This window comes from Idiotropiscis lumnitzeri, chromosome 3 (genome assembly GCF_059441095.1).
Source record: "Idiotropiscis lumnitzeri isolate Australia: NSW breed Sydney's pygmy pipehorse chromosome 3, RoL_Ilum_1.0, whole genome shotgun sequence".
Lineage (NCBI taxonomy): Eukaryota > Metazoa > Chordata > Actinopteri > Syngnathiformes > Syngnathidae > Idiotropiscis > Idiotropiscis lumnitzeri.
In genome coordinates this window covers 11,841,912-11,858,568 of record NC_142393.1, presented here as the reverse complement: position 1 = coordinate 11,858,568, position 16,657 = coordinate 11,841,912, and the positions used below count along the sequence as shown (strand labels likewise).

Genomic DNA, 16,657 nt, shown 5'->3' with positions numbered 1-16,657 from the left:
TTTTATATGACTGTCTTTAGAATTGAACAATTGATTCTCTCAGTCAGTGTTATTTATAAGTTATATCCATTATTTTCACACATTAGCAACCAAACAACATAGCTGAAAAGTCATTTTTTATTTTACCATCTACAGGTATGGTTTCATAAAATGAAACATACACATGCCCAGAACCGTACTCCACTCTTTTTTGCACCATGGACAACTTTCCTTGATAATCGAAGCCACGGTACAGCAACAAAGGGATAACCGCACGGCTGGCAGCTCCCCTGCAACGAGCAGCCACCGTCTCGCAGCGAATAAACCCGAGAATCATTCTAGTCAAGCCAGCCGCAACTTCAACTTTAAGCATTCAGGTTATACTGCACATCAGGGGTGGGCAACTTCGGTCCTCAAGGGCCACTATCCTGCATATTTTAGATGTTTCCCTCTTCCATCACACTTGATTTAAATGATCAGATCAGCAGCAAGCTCTGTAGAAACCCAATAATGATCCTGTTCATATAAATCGGGTGAGCTGGCGGAGGGAAACATCGAAAACATCCATTATGAGCGAGTTGAGCAAGGTTCTGGATATGCGTGCATTGTATTTCATGAAACCACGACAAACAATGACTTCTTAGTTCCAGAGGGGGTTGCCAGCACGCGTAGGTGTGCGCACGCGCATGTATGCGTCGAACTGCCAGGGCTGACTTTTTGTGCCATTGCAACCCTGCTTTGCAATCTGAATTGATGACAAAGCATGTCTGAAAAAAGTGAGGACTTTATTTTTCAAAACCAGCAAACAGTTGAAGGAAACATTTGGAGGAAAAGAACAAAACAAAACAATGTACACTGTAAACAAGCCACACTGGCTCAACATTGAATTGTAGAGACAACTTTGAAAAGCAGTTTTGACAAGGTTCGCTAACAAAAAAGGCACAACTTGGCAAATGCATATTTACTAAGGAATGTACAGCAGGGGCCTTCAAATGAACTCTGAGCATTCTGACTTGTGTAAAGTGTCCTGTGATACATTCATTGGAGTTCAACACAGCAGATTTAGAGTAGAAAATATAATATATGTACTCAAGAATGTATTGGGGGAGAAATGTACAGTTAACATTGAGAAAGGGAGGTGTGGAGAACTAAAATCTAAATGAGGTAGAACTTATCCCCAAAATTCAAGCCTTGTGTATTATAAATAAATTAAAATGCTACAATTTGAAGACCATTCAATCCGAGCACTGACAAACCTCTGAGACAAAATTGTAATTTTGCCCTTTGTCCCACTAAGACAGCATCACGCCACGAGACTGAGATGCAACAATAAATGTGACCGTATAAACCTCAAATAAAGTGCAGGCTGGACAATATTCTGCATTTGGAGCTCAGCCAACTAAATATGACACTGCTTTATAAGAAAACACAAAGGCAGCAGAGAGAGTTCTGGATGTAAATCGGATACACAAGCAATGCTACATGGTACAAATCAGAATTCCACCAAAGCCTTTAAATTAACCCTCCGGTGCATTGAAAGACAACAGCAACACACACAATTCAAGTTAGGCACTTGGCAAGTAGAACCATTAGTCCTTTTCATTACTTATGCACATTATTCGAAACTAACATGTATGCAACAGGAAGGACATTTGAGTAACCTGTCCAACAACTACACTACAAAAACGTAACTGTCATAAAAACGATGGCACACGATAGGAGGGAAAGTAGTCATTTCGGACCAATACGGTGGTTGATTATGCCGAAGTTATGAGCGCTGAGACACTGACCTTAAAAGTCAAGCCCTTAAAGTCCAAATCCTTCAAAAAGCATCTAAAAAAAAAAAGACAGGTGGAATTAAAGCAGAGTTTCAAGTAAAGTTCTACATTCAAACTTTTGGATAGACGGCAAAAAAAAAAAAAAAAAACAGGAAAGAAAATACCCGTATATATTCATATAAAACACAACTACAGTAGTTACATTGAGTCAACTAAAATGCAATGCTATAGAATCAATTGAATGAGTGATGTGACAAGATGTCTGGGAAAATACCGAGGCTGAATTCCACGATTGTACCTCATTTGCGCGAAGACATTCAGGGTGAGAGTTCAAGTGATTAATTGACTGCTATTTTGCCCTCCTCCATGAAATGAGGAAACTGGGATTTGGGTACACTGTCAGAGCTGTTTTTCTCAATTTCAGCCATGGAGGCAGGCAAACCAGAATGGGATCCATCCATCTTCATGAGGCCTCCGGTGGATCCAATCAGCGGGGCACTGCCAGCAGGGCTCCCGGGGAGGGGGATGCCTCCCCCCTGGATAACAGAGATCTCGTTGGCCTTCATGGTCAGCCCGCCACTGAAGGCCGTGTACTGGTTCCACATAGATGGGTCAAAGTTCATGGGAGGAGCAGCAAGTTCTTTTGGTGCTTGCAACATTTCTGGTAACATCTTCGGCTCGGAGCTCATTGCCATAAGAGCCATGGGATTATCCAGGGACAAACGCTGACCACGTCTCGAGGAGTTGCTCCACATGTGAGTACCAATATGTACCTGAAGGGAGAGAAAAAAAAAAGAAAAAGAAAAAACTCATTAACTACCAAACCCATCCATGTAGTGTCCGAACATCGAATAACAGCCTTGAACCCTCGTCAAACAACCAATGAAAACATGAATTAAAATGGCCGCCAGAGCTGTCTTCATTGTTCTTTAAAACACATATCTTAAGAGCAAAGACATTTTTCAGAGTTATGAAAAACACAATGTTAGGTTTATTGACTAGAAACACAAAATTGTTATCCGAGATCGACGTTAAGCATTTAGAAGACGGCAGTATTAACACTCAAGGCAAATATGGTGTACCTTTAGATTTCCTTTGGTGGTGAATGCCCGTCCGCAGATGTTGCAGGCGAACGGCTTCTCCCCGGTGTGAGTGCGCTCATGAATCTGTAAGGCGCTGGCAGAAGAGAAGTTCTTTCCGCAGACGTTACAAACATGCTGCTTGGAGGACCGACGCGGTGCCGAGGGGACTGGCGACGATATGGCTGTGCCCGGGGGCATTTGAGATGTGAACAAACCATGGCTGCCCAATGGGTTCTCTTGAGGAATCTTCATCTCCAGACTTGAAGGGATCCTCATGAAAGACATATTACTCGCAGCTGTTGATGCAAAAAAATAATTAGGTCCATTCAAAGTCAAAGCAACTACAGTGCTTCCTAGATTGATCAGCTCACCGTATTCTCCAGTTGTGAACGCCAAACTCGGTTCTTCTTTGATCGCTTTTGAGCTAAAGCTGCCCGAAGCCGTGAGGTCAAGGGCTCCACTTGATTCAGTTCCATCTTGAGTTACCCCTTCAAGTTCCGGTTTGTACCCGTTACGAGCAAACTCTTCTGCAGCAGATTCCGGGGACTTGAGGCTACTCGTGTTGTTGAGAGGAGAGGCAGAATGAAATGACATGGCAGAGTCAGAAACACCCGGGCTGCGGCCGTTCTGATATTCCTGCTCTCTGGAAGCAGACGGGGATTCTTTGGGTGCCGCCTCGCTCTCAGACGGAGTGCTACCCTGTCGTTTTAGTGCAAGAGCAGAGGTGAGGTTCTTCAAGACGTCAAGGCTGGAAAACATGGCGGGGGCAACATGCTTCTGGTCGTCTGTGGCAGGCGGGACAGAGTCAGAGTTCTCGCTTGGCTTCTGAGCGCTCACCTCAGGTTGTTGACCCTCCATGTTTGCTTCAAAACCGTTGAGCTCCACAGACTTTTCTTCCGGGGGAGAGGACTCAATTGCGTCGTTCGACTCAAAGTGGTTTTCCGCCACTGGGGTGTTGGGGATTTGACCGCCCATGTGCATGCGAATGTGCTGCTGCAGAACCACAGCGTTGGTAAACTTCTTCTGGCAGATGGGACACGAGTGCTGCATTTTAAGAGGAGTGTTGGCCCTGTGCACCCCGTAGTGGGCCTTCAGGTTGCCTTTGGTGGAGAAAGCACGGCCACAGATCTTACATTTGTATGGCCTCTCCCCGGTGTGTGTGCGGTAATGCATCTTTAGCGAGCTCTGGCAGCTGAGAATTCGGTGACAGATGACACACTCGTTGGGGTCGTTTGTCTTCTTTTCCAATCCGTCCACCATCTGCTGAAGCTTTGCAGTGCCAGAGCTTTGCTCTCCAGACATGGCATTACCATTGATGTGATGCAGCGGTCCCAGGAGCTCCTTAGCATCCTTCTGCGTGTGATCCATACCGGTCTCTTGACCATAGACATTTGCGGAAACAGATGGGGAGCCATCACTTGTGGATGGCGAGGGTCTCTGGGAAAATGGGTCTCCACCAGCAAAGCCATCAAATGTCTTGAATCCAGAGAGTGATGAAGAATGGAACCCTGCAGGAGGATGACTAAGTACTGGCTTAATTTCATTTGATTCTTCCATGGGCAGCGACATGCCAAATGGGATACCGCTGCTAGTGGGAATGTTGTCGAGGTGTTCGGGCACAGGATGTGGGTTCATGGTTATGTTTGGATATTTGTCTTTGTGCCTCTGGAAATGCACTTTGAGGTTCCCTTTGGTTGTGAAGCGGTTTCCGCAGATGTTGCATTTGAAGGGCCTTTCTCCGGTGTGCGAACGCAGGTGAATCTGGAGAGCGCTGTCATTGCCAAAGGTTTTTCCACAGTACTTGCACTTGTGCTTGTATAACGAGTCTCCGTTCTTTGACTCTACTGGAAGATTCAACAGCTTTCCCTTTGCTTTTTTCGAATCAATCCCTGCTTGGATTCCACTGAAGGTGCCTGGGAATCCTACAACTCCTGGTGTCTCTGGAAGTAGGGCTGGTAAACGGCCAGCGAGATCCGGAATGCCCTTCAAAATGTCAATTTTAGAGGTCATTGCAGTCAGTCCTGCAGGCCCTGTTGTTGGGATGCCACTGGATAGAGACAGTTTACCTTGCTTCACGGCCTCCATTGACAGGTTCTGACTGCCAGTTCTTTTTCCTATCAAAGCTGCTGCAGCAGATAGCTGCTGGGAGAGATGTGCACCAAGGGCTTTCAGCGGGTCCATGGCTGCCCCCACCGATGACCGGAGACCCTGTGGAGTCATCATGGCCACTTGGATTCTGATCTGTTCTGTGATCTGGATTTGCTGTAGCTGCTGCTGCTGGAGGCACACCAACTGTTCCAAGATCATGGGGATGACCTGTAGGGCATCCTGCGACGAGAGAGCTGTTGTATTTGAAGAAGTCTGGGAGATGGAAATTTGAGTATCAGCAGTGATGGCTTCAAAAGTGTTTGGATCCTGCATCTCAGGGGATGGTTGGAAGTTAGTCTCGGGACTGGCAGACAGATCTTCTTGGTCCTCCATGTGCATGTTAGACTCATCCTCAGTTCTTTCCATTTGGTCAGCATTGGCAGCAGCGAGGGAATGGCTGCTGGACCGGCTATCGTCATGGTCACTAGTCGGGCCTTCAGGAGAACCTTGCGAATATTCCTCCGGCACCTCCCCGCAGTCACCATCTCTCATAATGACCACTTGTTGGTTTTTGGTACAGTTCTTTTCATGCTCCAAAAACTCAGCTTTGTCAAAGAATTCTGCACAGCACTTTTTGCAGATGCGGGTCTGGTCCATTCTGAACCTTTTCACTTCTCCGTCGGTCTCCTGCACTGGATCATCTTGTAGAATGCCTGGTAAGGGTTGGAAGATATAAAACTTTGAAAACAGTTTCTTCGAAACATACGACAATGTATCAGTCAAAGGTTTTCAAACATTGGGGCATGTGCCAATGTTTGGAACATCAAATCAGATATTTTACTGTATATATAATAATTAACAAAAACTACAAAAATAACAGATTACACCCAATAACACTGATACAACACTGTAAAACAGAAGTCCATCTGGGCCATTTTCCTCTGTTAAGTGCCCTTCCCAAGTTTGAATTGACCTTTTGTCCACAAGGCCAGCAGGGGGCAACCAACTACTTTTAACATGAATTTGAACAATGTGCAAGCCCATAAGGAAGCGTTGGAATTTAAAATGAATTATGCGGGTATAGAACGAACAAATGACAATACCGAGCAGTTTCCAGGAGTGTAGTGGAACCATTGTTAGGGGAAAAAAAGTGCCCATATCTACTTTCAGGGAACTAAACTTAAGCAAAAAGAAACAAGACCAGTGTCAATTGCGCAAGCACCCACAAATGTGCTTTTTAATTTGTCTCCATTTCACAACAACTGGGTGTATTGTTAAATGTTAATGCCTTGTGAGTGGGGGACAGAGGGCAGACCACCTGTTTGCATATGCCCAAAGAAACTGTTGGACTTGATAATTGCTCAGCAGGAGGTACAGGAACGGTGTCACAACACACACACGTTGCATTACAATACTCATCCGAGGGGGAAACTGTGAACATTTGCGCACAATACGATATAAGAGCTCTTATCACAAATACATCATAGCACCATCTCCCACCCCCCATGGCTGCAGTATCTAAACTGAGACGTCAGATCATCAGTTATACATATATTCGTGTCCTTTTTGCACGTTATGACTGACAAAAAAATCGCGTTACGACCGACTTCAATACAGCTTTTTCAAGTTTTTCATTCACGGAAAAGGGTGAGCGCTCTTCTGTTGGGAGGTGGGGGTAGGAGGGAGCGAGCCCCCCACCCCCTTCCCACCCAACAGGCTCCACTAAAAGGGCCACTGCTCAATCCCCCACCCCCCACATACGTACCAAAGGAAACAGTCATGCATTAAACTGGGGGATTTATTGCCTTTGGGTCAGCTTTCTCGGAGTTCCATTTCATACATTTTTTTGTTATTGTTAAGGGTGTAGTTAGATTTGTTTCAAAGATGAGAAATAAATGTGAAATTCGAGTTTAGAAAAAAAAAAACAGCAATTTAATTTGGAATGGGCAAGATAAAAAAAAAAATCAAATTAAAATGCGATACGCGATTTAACCTCCAGGAGCGCAGATTCGTCACGACAAAAAAAATACAACCACACACACATTTACTGATAAAATTGCGACACGGATTAACCGGCTTTTGGGTGTTAAAAGTTTCTCTTCACGTCCGGGTGATTTCATTCAACACCACCCACTCCAAGAAGGAAAAAAAGAGTAAATAAAATCAACAGGTAATTTGAATGAAATAAGTTGGAGTGGCTTCAAGACATGTTCGATTTATAGTTAGACCCACACCTGAGTAACCTTTGTCGAGTTTCGATCTGCGTCCCAAATCCCCGATCAGCACCGTCATGTGGGTCAAAGTGCGCGAGCGGAACCATTAAAACAATTAATTCGAAGTAAAACTCACCATTTTGTGCGGACGCGGGCTCGTCCGAGTTGATGTGCTGCGGTTTGGCTTGCTTGCGCCTCGACATGCTGCAACCATCTGGGCCAAAAAGAGTTCCGCACAATTATCCTCCTCTTCTTCTACAAATTCTTTTGGCCTTTAAAAAAATGCTCCACCACCGCGCTCCTACCTCCTCAAATGCGCATGTCAACGTAATTATTATTATCAATAATGCATTGCGAGTTATCGTGGTGCTGCGACAGCTGATTGGCTCCGGTCCAAGTAGTCGCACATTATTCAAATGAGCAAGCCCTCTACCTCATCGATGAAGGGGGCGGGAGGAGCCCTGCCAGTGGCCGGGCCCGCAGCACGGAGGCCGGCTTAATGACGCCCAGCTCATTGGTCAGCTCAAATCCAAATACAGTAGGCCACAAAATTCAAAAAAGAAATCTGCAAATAATTTTCTCACATAATGAAACCCCTCATCACATTAATAGTATGTTTTAATGCTTTGTAATGGCAATGGGAAGTTAGTGATCCTTTAAAACTCATAATCCCTGGTTCAATTTTTAACAGATTATCTTGATCTTCACACATCATTTTACACTCTCAAAAGTGACCTAGTTGGCAAAGAATGATTTCAATTCAGATCTTTGTAAAAAAAAAAAAAAAAAAAAGCATTTTGTTAGAAAAAACATTATATAGTATATATGCTATATTATTATATTTTTGCTTGCAGCTTTGTAATACATGTGAATGAAAAAGTAATTCATTTTCTAGATAGCTGATTATACTTTGAAGACAGTCAGGCAAAGAATGGCCCATAAAATCAGTAGTTCTCAACTGTTGTCGCCTTGGGTCCCGCATTCTCCAATTGTTGCAATGACGCGACCCAGTTGTATACAATATTAGAACAAAGAACATATTTTGTTTAAAAATAGACTCTGAAAACACATGCAGTGTATAAAATTAAATTCTCTAGATTCATTTTCAAATAAGTATGATGTAATGCAAAAAGCATATCGCTCACCACAGCTGCATTGTATTTGTCTCTTGAGTAAACGAGTGGCTTAAGCACAAGGCATCTTTGCTGTCACTTATTTATTATGTCCCATGTAGGAACTTGGTACTCATCTGTACTGTGCTGGAAAAATCCAACTAAAATGATTTTTTAAAAATTTTTTTTTTATAGTAGGTCATTTTTTTAAATTGCTGTCTGCGACCCACCCTAAGAGGGTCTGCAAAAAAGCAATTGATAACCACTTTAAACCGGCCCACCTAAAATTGGTTAATAGCTGGTTTATTAATTATAATTAAATAACTTTTGAACAATAAAAATGCATTATTCTCAGATGACTGGATACTTGACCGTTTTGCTCGTTTTTGATTGATTTTAAGGAATGAATGAATTCATAACATAAGGCGCCCTTTGAGAGATTTTGTAGCTTTGTTGGAATATACCACAGAAGAAAGTGAAACTATAATCAGTTTTCTTGCCAAGGATGTGTGCAAACACAAAGCCAGAACTTAACGTGCTTTGAGACTTACAGAAGAGATGCTGAGAGTCTATTTTTCTCATGAATCCCACAGCTTCATTGTTGTTTTTTTTCCCAGAGAGGATAGTTTACCAAATATAATGACAAATACGCAGACATGCAGCAGAAACCTAGTCTAATTTGTTCATGTGATGTTACCATTTCATGAAATGTAACTTTTGAACATAGCAATGTGCAAAACAGCAATGTGGGAAAAAAAACATTTTATCAACTTTTTCACAACAGGAATGTTGACGAAGTAAAATTGTTTCTTCAAACACAATTCTGAAACCACATTAATTTTCTGTTTCACGCTACTGAGTGTCATTTTAGTTTCATGTAATTATTAGAGCACTGTAAGCACAATAAACAGATTGAATTCCCACCCTTGAACACCATATAAATTAGTCAACACTCAACTGAATATTAAACAATGGAATTCATTTGACAAATAATCTCCAAATGATTAAAAAAAAATTCACGCTGCTCATCTGACAAATCAGTGCCGTAACAAATGACTTCTTTACAATTGTGTCCAACATAATCTCTTCCCTTTACGTTCTCCCAGTCTGCCCATGCGCACAATAGGAATTTATTTTTGGCATACCAGTGACATTCCAAGCCGGGTCCAAACTCTGCTGCGCAGACACTCGAGGGGTCAGCTGAGATCAAACGTGTTGCGTGGGAACTTTTGGGCCATTGTTTTAAGACGCGCTGCAGGAGAGGATTCCTCAGGGTCTACAGTATGGTGTTGTGTTTATTTTATAACACAAGACAATGTTTAAATGGGGATTAAATTATTCCTGTGGTTTGTGTCACTGTGGTCAACAATGAACAGTTTTGAACAAAATTTCTTTCATTTTTTTTGCATGTGTTTGCTGTTCTGATGTCTTTTCTTTAAAAAAAAAAAATTGGATGCTAAACTTACTTTTAACACAAAATGACTGTAACGACTGTCTTATAACTTGTATTACATAATGACCCTGCAGACAAAGAGTGGGCCAAACACTCGGACGACCAAATGCTCTTTGAGGCTCTTGGCTGAAGGTGAAAAAGAAGGGAGTGCTGTCTAGACGCTTTATGGCCCCAATAAGAAAGTATGCTTGAATACGCTGTTTTGTTTCTTCTTCTGCGACTGTGCGCACTCATACAAGCATGCCCCCCTGCCACCCATAGGGAATACTTAACGTCAATGGCCACAAAATGTTCTAGTGAAATATTGAGCATACTAAAATGCTAATCTTTTTCATCCAGATAACTCTAAATTACAGAATTATTTACATATACGTCATTTGTCCAAATACTTTTAAATCTCAGAAAATGGAGGTCATATTCCTTCATGATTGAAAAAAACAAACACTTTTTTTTTTTTTTTTATGAAACCTATTCAAAAGGTCAAATAAAGTTCGTCTGTAAAGGATATAGTGCAGTTTATGTTCATCCTAAACTTTTACCCGAATGTCCCTACCTTTTTGTGAGTGGTGTATTGTAGTTGTGTATAAACTAAAGCTAAACACTAGAAACTCTGCCGTTTCCCAAATACTTCTGGACGGAAATGTATAAACAGTGGAACCTCTAAAGTGGACTGCATCAGCTCAGTGATTGACACCTGATTAACTTCCTGCATGTTTTACTTTCAACACTTACAGATTTCCAAAAGAAGGAATAGCCACACAAGGCTATGAATATACACAATAAATTACGTGAAGTAAGACTGCAGTGTTATCACTTATCAAACTATCGTTTGCGTGCAAACCGCCACCAAGTTCTATCTGTGCACAAAAGATAACAGCATTTCTGGTCGCGTTCAAATGCAAGAACCTTTGACCGTACAGTGTCATGGATAACCCGGATTAGCTTTAAGAAGACATTTGAATCACGCACAATAAAATCGGTGGATGGTTGGACTTTCAGAGTGGCTGACCTCTACGTAACTAGAACTTCTCATTTCATTGAGAGTAAAAAAATATATCATTTGCACTTCATCGAATTGCATCATGAAGAATCAAAATGGAAACAAATCACAACCTAAATAATCAAAATCGCATCGAATTGTTAAGTTGTTAACAACGCCATCCCATAGTTTGCGCCGTTGTGAGCATGAACACTTTTTTGTTGTCTTTAATAATAAGAATGATGCAGTGTTATCCAGCGGTGCAGTTATAATACTATTTATATTCACGGTGGCGAGTTTCGGTGCGAAATATCTTTGTCTTCCTAGAGGGGCGTAACAGACAAACATTGCGAAGCAGTGTTCTAGAGTTAAAATAACAGTACAGCGACAAAGTAGGCACACACGTCCACATAGCGTAAATGAAAATAATACAATACAAAACAATATATATATTTTTAAATACAGCGCATTTCACAACAATTGCAGGTGTAACAAATACGTTTACATAAAGTATAACATAAGATCGCAATAACGCAAAAACAAAGACAGTGAAAGCACTAAATTAATAAACAAATGAATTACATGAACATATTTCAAGTAAACACCAGAAAACCGCGGAAAAGTGCCAGTGTCACATGCTGGGTCGAAAGCCAAAGAATAAAAATGTGTCTTAAAACGAGTTTTAAAGGTGCACAGAGAGGGGTCTGCCTAACATTTAATAGAAGGTCATTCCAGAGGGAAGGACCAGCAACAGTAAAGGCTCGATCCCCTCTGAGGCTCCGCTTAGTCCTCGGCACCTCCAGTAGCGTCTGGTTCGCAGACCTGAGGCACTGGGCAGGTGCGTAGGGGTGGAGGAGCTCAGAGAGGTACGCTGGGGCGAAGCCATTTAAAGATTTGATCAGAAAATAGAAACATCTTAAAATGAACACTAAAATGTGGTGAGAGCCAGTGAAGAGAGGCCAGAATTGGGGTTATGTGCGCCCTCTTCCAAGCTCAAGTTAGAAGGCGAGCAGCAGCATTTTGCAACAACTGGAGACGCCAGGAGGTCCAGGTCAACGGGGGTGGAATGTAGAAGGGCCAATGGGACCGAACACCATAACTTCTGTTTTGTTTTTTTTCATTGAAATATAAGAAACTCAGTGACATCCGAGCTTTAATTTCCTTTATGGGACAAAAGTAGTTTTATGGAGAAAGCGTCTTTTTTGCTCTGAGTGTCATCCGCGTAGCAATGGAAGGCTATATCATGTTTTTGTAGGATGGTACTTAGGGAGAGCAAAGACAGTGAAAAAAGCAAGGGCCTCAAAATAGATCCTTGTGGAACACCAATCAGTAGCGTCAGCAAGGATGAGGCCCTTATAAGTTCAAACATATCGTCAGAATCCTAAATGATATGTATACAATATTTTTTAAGAAAACACGAAAAACTGAACCAAATACTGAAATTTTATGAATAATTTCATTTCAGGCGTAAAATTGAATGATCTGATTAACTCAGGATGGATCTAATTTTAACACAGGTAGCCACAAATATGAAAATATGACAGACGTCGTTAATTTAAAGGGTAACATTATGTAATATGTCCTTCCATCCATTATCTGTACCGCTTCCCCTCATAAGGGTCGGAGGCGTGCTGGAGCCTATCCCAGCTATCTCCGGGTAGTAGGCGGGGGTACACCCTGAACTGGTTGCCAGCCAATCGCATGGCACAAATAGACAAACAACCATCCACACACACTCATACCTGGGGACAATTTAGAGTTTCCAATCAACCTGTCACGCATATTTTTGGAATGTGGGAGGAAACTGGAGTACCCGGAGGAAACCCACACAGGAAGGCCGGAGTGGGAATCGAACCCACAACCTTTGCACCGTGAGGCAAACGTGCTAACCAGTCCATCAACGTGCCGCCCCATTTAACAAGTTTTTATCAAATATTATGGGTACGATTAATAAGAACTGAATTAAAATAACGTGTTCATTAAAAAGTAATAATACATCATTTTAAAAATGCAATAACACGCAAAAGCATAAACATGCATCGAAGAACTTTTTCTTCATACAATCTCGCCAGTCTAATTACCAATGTGGCCCTCGAGCACAAAAGTTTTTGCACCCACCCCCACCATCTCCGCCTTCAGGCAAAATTTAGAAACCGCCATAAGAATCGCTATTTTAGCAATGTTGTAATAGAATGTCACTCAGTCATGCAGCCCTCCGCCCAGGCAGGACTGTTAACAAGTGTTCGTTTGTCCATCTGGTTGCTTAAAGTAAATTCCTGTATATCCAGTTCCTCAAAATATAACAAATTCTTCCTTAAGGCATGCTCCATGCCCCCTCAAAATCATTTCAACCAAATCTTGCTAACAAAACAACCAAGATAGCAACGCTGATGAAAACTCGGCAGAGGTATCAAACAACGACCATGAAGATCCTTGGCTCTTCACCTGCCTTTTATCACCAATAGTAGCGAGTTTGGAACAACATATGGGAGGAAAAAGCAAAAACAACAATTAAAGTTGCTCCAAAGGTGAGAAACAAGCCTCCTGCAGAGACCATGACAAGGTCACACATCCTACAATGGTCAATTCACACTGATGGTGATGAAAAGACTGGAGAACAACCTTGGCTGATAAAAAACAAAACAACAGCCATCCAGTTGTAGAGCAAACATTTTTTTTTTTATGAGTGTAAAAGATGAAAGGATGAACACCTTTACGTTGATGTGAAAAGTCATGAAAGTAAGACGAAAATTTCGGTAAAAAGTCCTGCATGAACATTCATTGTTTATTATCATTTATTTATTTATTTTTTGCAACAACTCTTGAAAGAATCCACAACTTTAAATTATTTTTGGTTGAGAAAGGAAGATTTCATGATTTTTTTTCTCCAAATAGTTCAGAATGAATCTGAATAACAAAATGCTGACATGTACACAAAGCATGGTAGCTATTAAAAGGTGTACAATTTGATCATAATCCACATCAGCATTTTTTTTTTTTACCTTGCTGGATTGCTGCCGACATTTCTTTTTTTTTTTTTTTTTTTTGTTCACATAAAACAGCCGAGATTTTCAGTCCTGGTGCCCAGAAATAGTTTGGACAAATTTGGATCAGACAGTGCGGCGATTGTCCATGCAAATGTTGGCTTGCTGTTTTCTTTCTTTTGAGGGGTGATTGAGCATCAAAATCTATTTTCCAGCAAACAACATATTGTCAGATTGTTACAGCGATCGATCGGTGAGCTGCCTTTTTTTTTTTCAAATGTTCTGCTTTTCACAAGCTTTTGTTCGCTCACGAGAATGCAGCGGGGATGTGGGGGAAGCTGTTGGATGTTTGTGCACATGTCCCCTTTGTAAACACTCTTTTATGTTTCACATGACTGCCACATGCAATCTGTCAATATAATGCATACAGCTTGACAAATACATAAAATGTGCCCGGTATTTGAGTCAAAAAAGCCACCACTAGTTTTGTTACCGATTTTTCACATAGTTAAAGGGAAGCTAAAAAAAAAAATTCAATAATATGTTCCATGCACCCCCACTAGTCTGAACATGGTTATACGCGTGATATTGCGTTTGTGGAATATGAATGAAGCAGCAACATCCTCCTGTTTTTATCCATCTTATGAGGCGGCCATTTTGCCACTTGCTGTTGACTTAAAATGACATCACAGTGCCGAAGGGCTCAGGTAACAACCAATCGCAGCTCACCTGTTTACTGAAACTGACCAATGATGGGTCGTTAGCTGAGCCCTAAGCAACTGTGATGTAATTTTTAGTTAACACCGAGTGGCATGGGTTTTCTCCGGGTATTCGGGTTTCCTCCCATATTACAAAAACGTGTGCGTGTAGGTTAATTGGGCGCGCTAAATTGTCCTTAGGTGTGATTGTGAATGGTTGTTCGTATATGTGTGCCCTGCGATTGCGAGGCAACCAGTTCCAGGTGGGATAGGCTCCGGCATGCTCGCGACCCCCATGAGGAGAAGCAATTGATATTATGGATGGATGGATGATTTCACTACATCAGTTGTGTCCAAACTACGGCTTAGGGGCCATTTGCAGCCTGCCGTCCATTTTGCAGTGACCCTCCGCTTATATAAAAAATAACTTTTGACACAGCCTGCAATCTTATTGAGTGCGGCTGTAGAAAAAGTGTGTGCGTGTGCGAGAGTGTGATTTGCGACACTTACATGCCCCATGGGTGTGTGCAAACCAACGAGTTACAACTAAATTAGTAACATTCTCTTTAAAATGCTGCATGAGTTAAGATGTTTCAGAAGGAAAATAAACTTTTCTTCCACTTTCTGCTGTCTGTGTCCAGGTCTGATTTGCAAACATCTCACATTCACAAAAAAACAGCTAAAATAAATCCAATACATAATTGCTTGATTGGTCGGATTTGGCACATTTAAAAAAAGTGGAACAATATCAAAGTGGCCCTTGCATCATTTGATTTGTCTGTATGTGGCCCTCGAAGGAAAAAGTTTGGACACCCGAGCACGGCATAAAAGAAAAAGCACACAACACATAAGATGGAGCAGAGAAAAGAATAAATAAACAATAAAGACTAATTTCTGACCAATTTAACAGGAAATATTTATCGTTCAAAAATAAACAATTTGGAAATTCTTCCAATACATTATGATTTTTACATTTGTACACTCACCCTTACTGTGAAGGGTTCAATTCATTCCAAATCCTCAGTCATTGCTTGAAGCAGTTAAGTTGGGAAATATTTACATATAATTTATGTATAAAGAACAAACATTTTTGGTTAAAAAAATGCAATTGTTTTTTGTTCAGCCCGAAATCACAGGGCAGTCTGCACAAAGTTTTTGTCATTAAAATCAACCGTGGTTAATGTGTGCACTCTAATGTGTCATTATAATATTAAGAAAACATAATACGTTGGACGCAGTATTGTATTTGTTTAAGTGTATGCAGCTGAAGAATTGCTGAAATGCTCCTCACACCTGGCTTGAAACAGGAAGGATACACATATGTGTCTTTAAACCAGATCTGAGTCCTTTGAGATAACAAGATGACTGCTTATTTGTCTCACACCGTTAATTGAAACCTTAGAGGGAGGACATAGGGGGGGTTGGGATGTCCAAGGGAATTCCACAACAACGTTTAATCCGCTCCGTATATGGATACACGGCTCCAAACTCAGGTATAACGATTACGCAGAAAGTCCTGAAGCTTTATGGCAGCCAAAATAAGTGTCGGGGCTCAAATTGGTCTGTGGTGAGTAGAAATTCAGTTGGACGTTTCATCAATTATGAAACAGATCTTTCTTCACTTTAGAATTCATGTTTGTCGTTAATAAAAGTTTGAAATCTTTTCAGTGAAAACATTTTATTTGCTCTCCTCCCTTATCAAAATAATACCTCACTTATCCATACGTACGAACTTTTGACTCTTTTGTGCGCATGCCAACTCCAATCTCATTCATTAAATGTGGGTCGGGGGGAGGAACGGCATTTCTAATTTGGGACTTCAGCTGAAAAAGTTTGTCGCTGATGGAGGTTTTGTGCGGGCGGGTGAGGGGCGGGTGAGACATCAGTGGGCCACACATGGCTGTAATTTAATGGAGAATTGCCGAGTGGTTCCTGTGCAGAGGTAAACACACCAATAGTCAGGCTTTTGTTATTGCAGGACTATGACAACTGCCTCCATCAATAAACAATAGAGTGTTGTGTTGTGTTGTGGGGCAGGGCCACAAAGAGTCACTGTATGAAGAGAAGTCACCTGTGTCCCCCTCTCGCTTTCACTTATGGTCACACTCACATTCTACATTGTTTCAAAATTCAACAACCGCCTCCAATCTGCTTCTTTTAATGAACGCTATTCCAGCAGTTTATGTGGCGGTTGAGCGCAGCATTATCATTCCTAAAATACCATGCAAAAAAAAAAAAAGATGGCCCTGATTGGTGGTGAGCAGTGTAGAGGTTGGGAGGGCATTGAACGC

At 41.6% G+C, this 16,657-nt stretch overlaps 1 protein-coding gene across 2 annotated transcripts; it reads right to left on the bottom strand.

Moving 5' to 3' along the window:
* Positions 1-745: 745 nt before the first annotated feature.
* Positions 746-7,493, bottom strand: sall4 (spalt-like transcription factor 4). Of its 2 annotated transcripts, XM_088292033.1 has the most exons (5): positions 7,277-7,493; positions 3,211-5,640; positions 3,055-3,135; positions 2,840-2,933; positions 2,383-2,530 (listed from the first exon to the last, which is right to left on the bottom strand). In XM_088292033.1, exons 1-4 carry the CDS (start codon positions 7,341-7,343, stop codon positions 2,842-2,844), a joined length of 2,670 nt encoding a protein of 889 aa, XP_088148159.1. In that variant the 5' UTR covers positions 7,344-7,493; the 3' UTR covers positions 2,383-2,530; positions 2,840-2,841. The 2 variants fall into 2 exon arrangements, with proteins under 2 accessions (XP_088148158.1, XP_088148159.1); XM_088292032.1 differs by having other exon boundaries at positions 746-2,530; positions 2,840-3,135; positions 7,277-7,489.
* Positions 7,494-16,657: the final 9,164 nt, after the last annotated feature.

Excerpts from the sequence above, each read along its gene's own strand:
- sall4 (XM_088292032.1), bottom strand. The coding sequence starts at position 7,343 with ATGTCGAGGCGCAAGCAAGCCAAACCGCAGCACATCAACTCGGACGAG. Across the intron at positions 5,641-7,276 it reads GCCCGCGTCCGCACAAAATG|GCATTCTACAAGATGATCCA; the intron begins GTGAGTTTTACT and ends AACCCTTACCAG. Across the intron at positions 3,136-3,210 it reads GTTCACAACTGGAGAATACG|CTGCGAGTAATATGTCTTTC; the intron begins GTGAGCTGATCA and ends TTGCATCAACAG.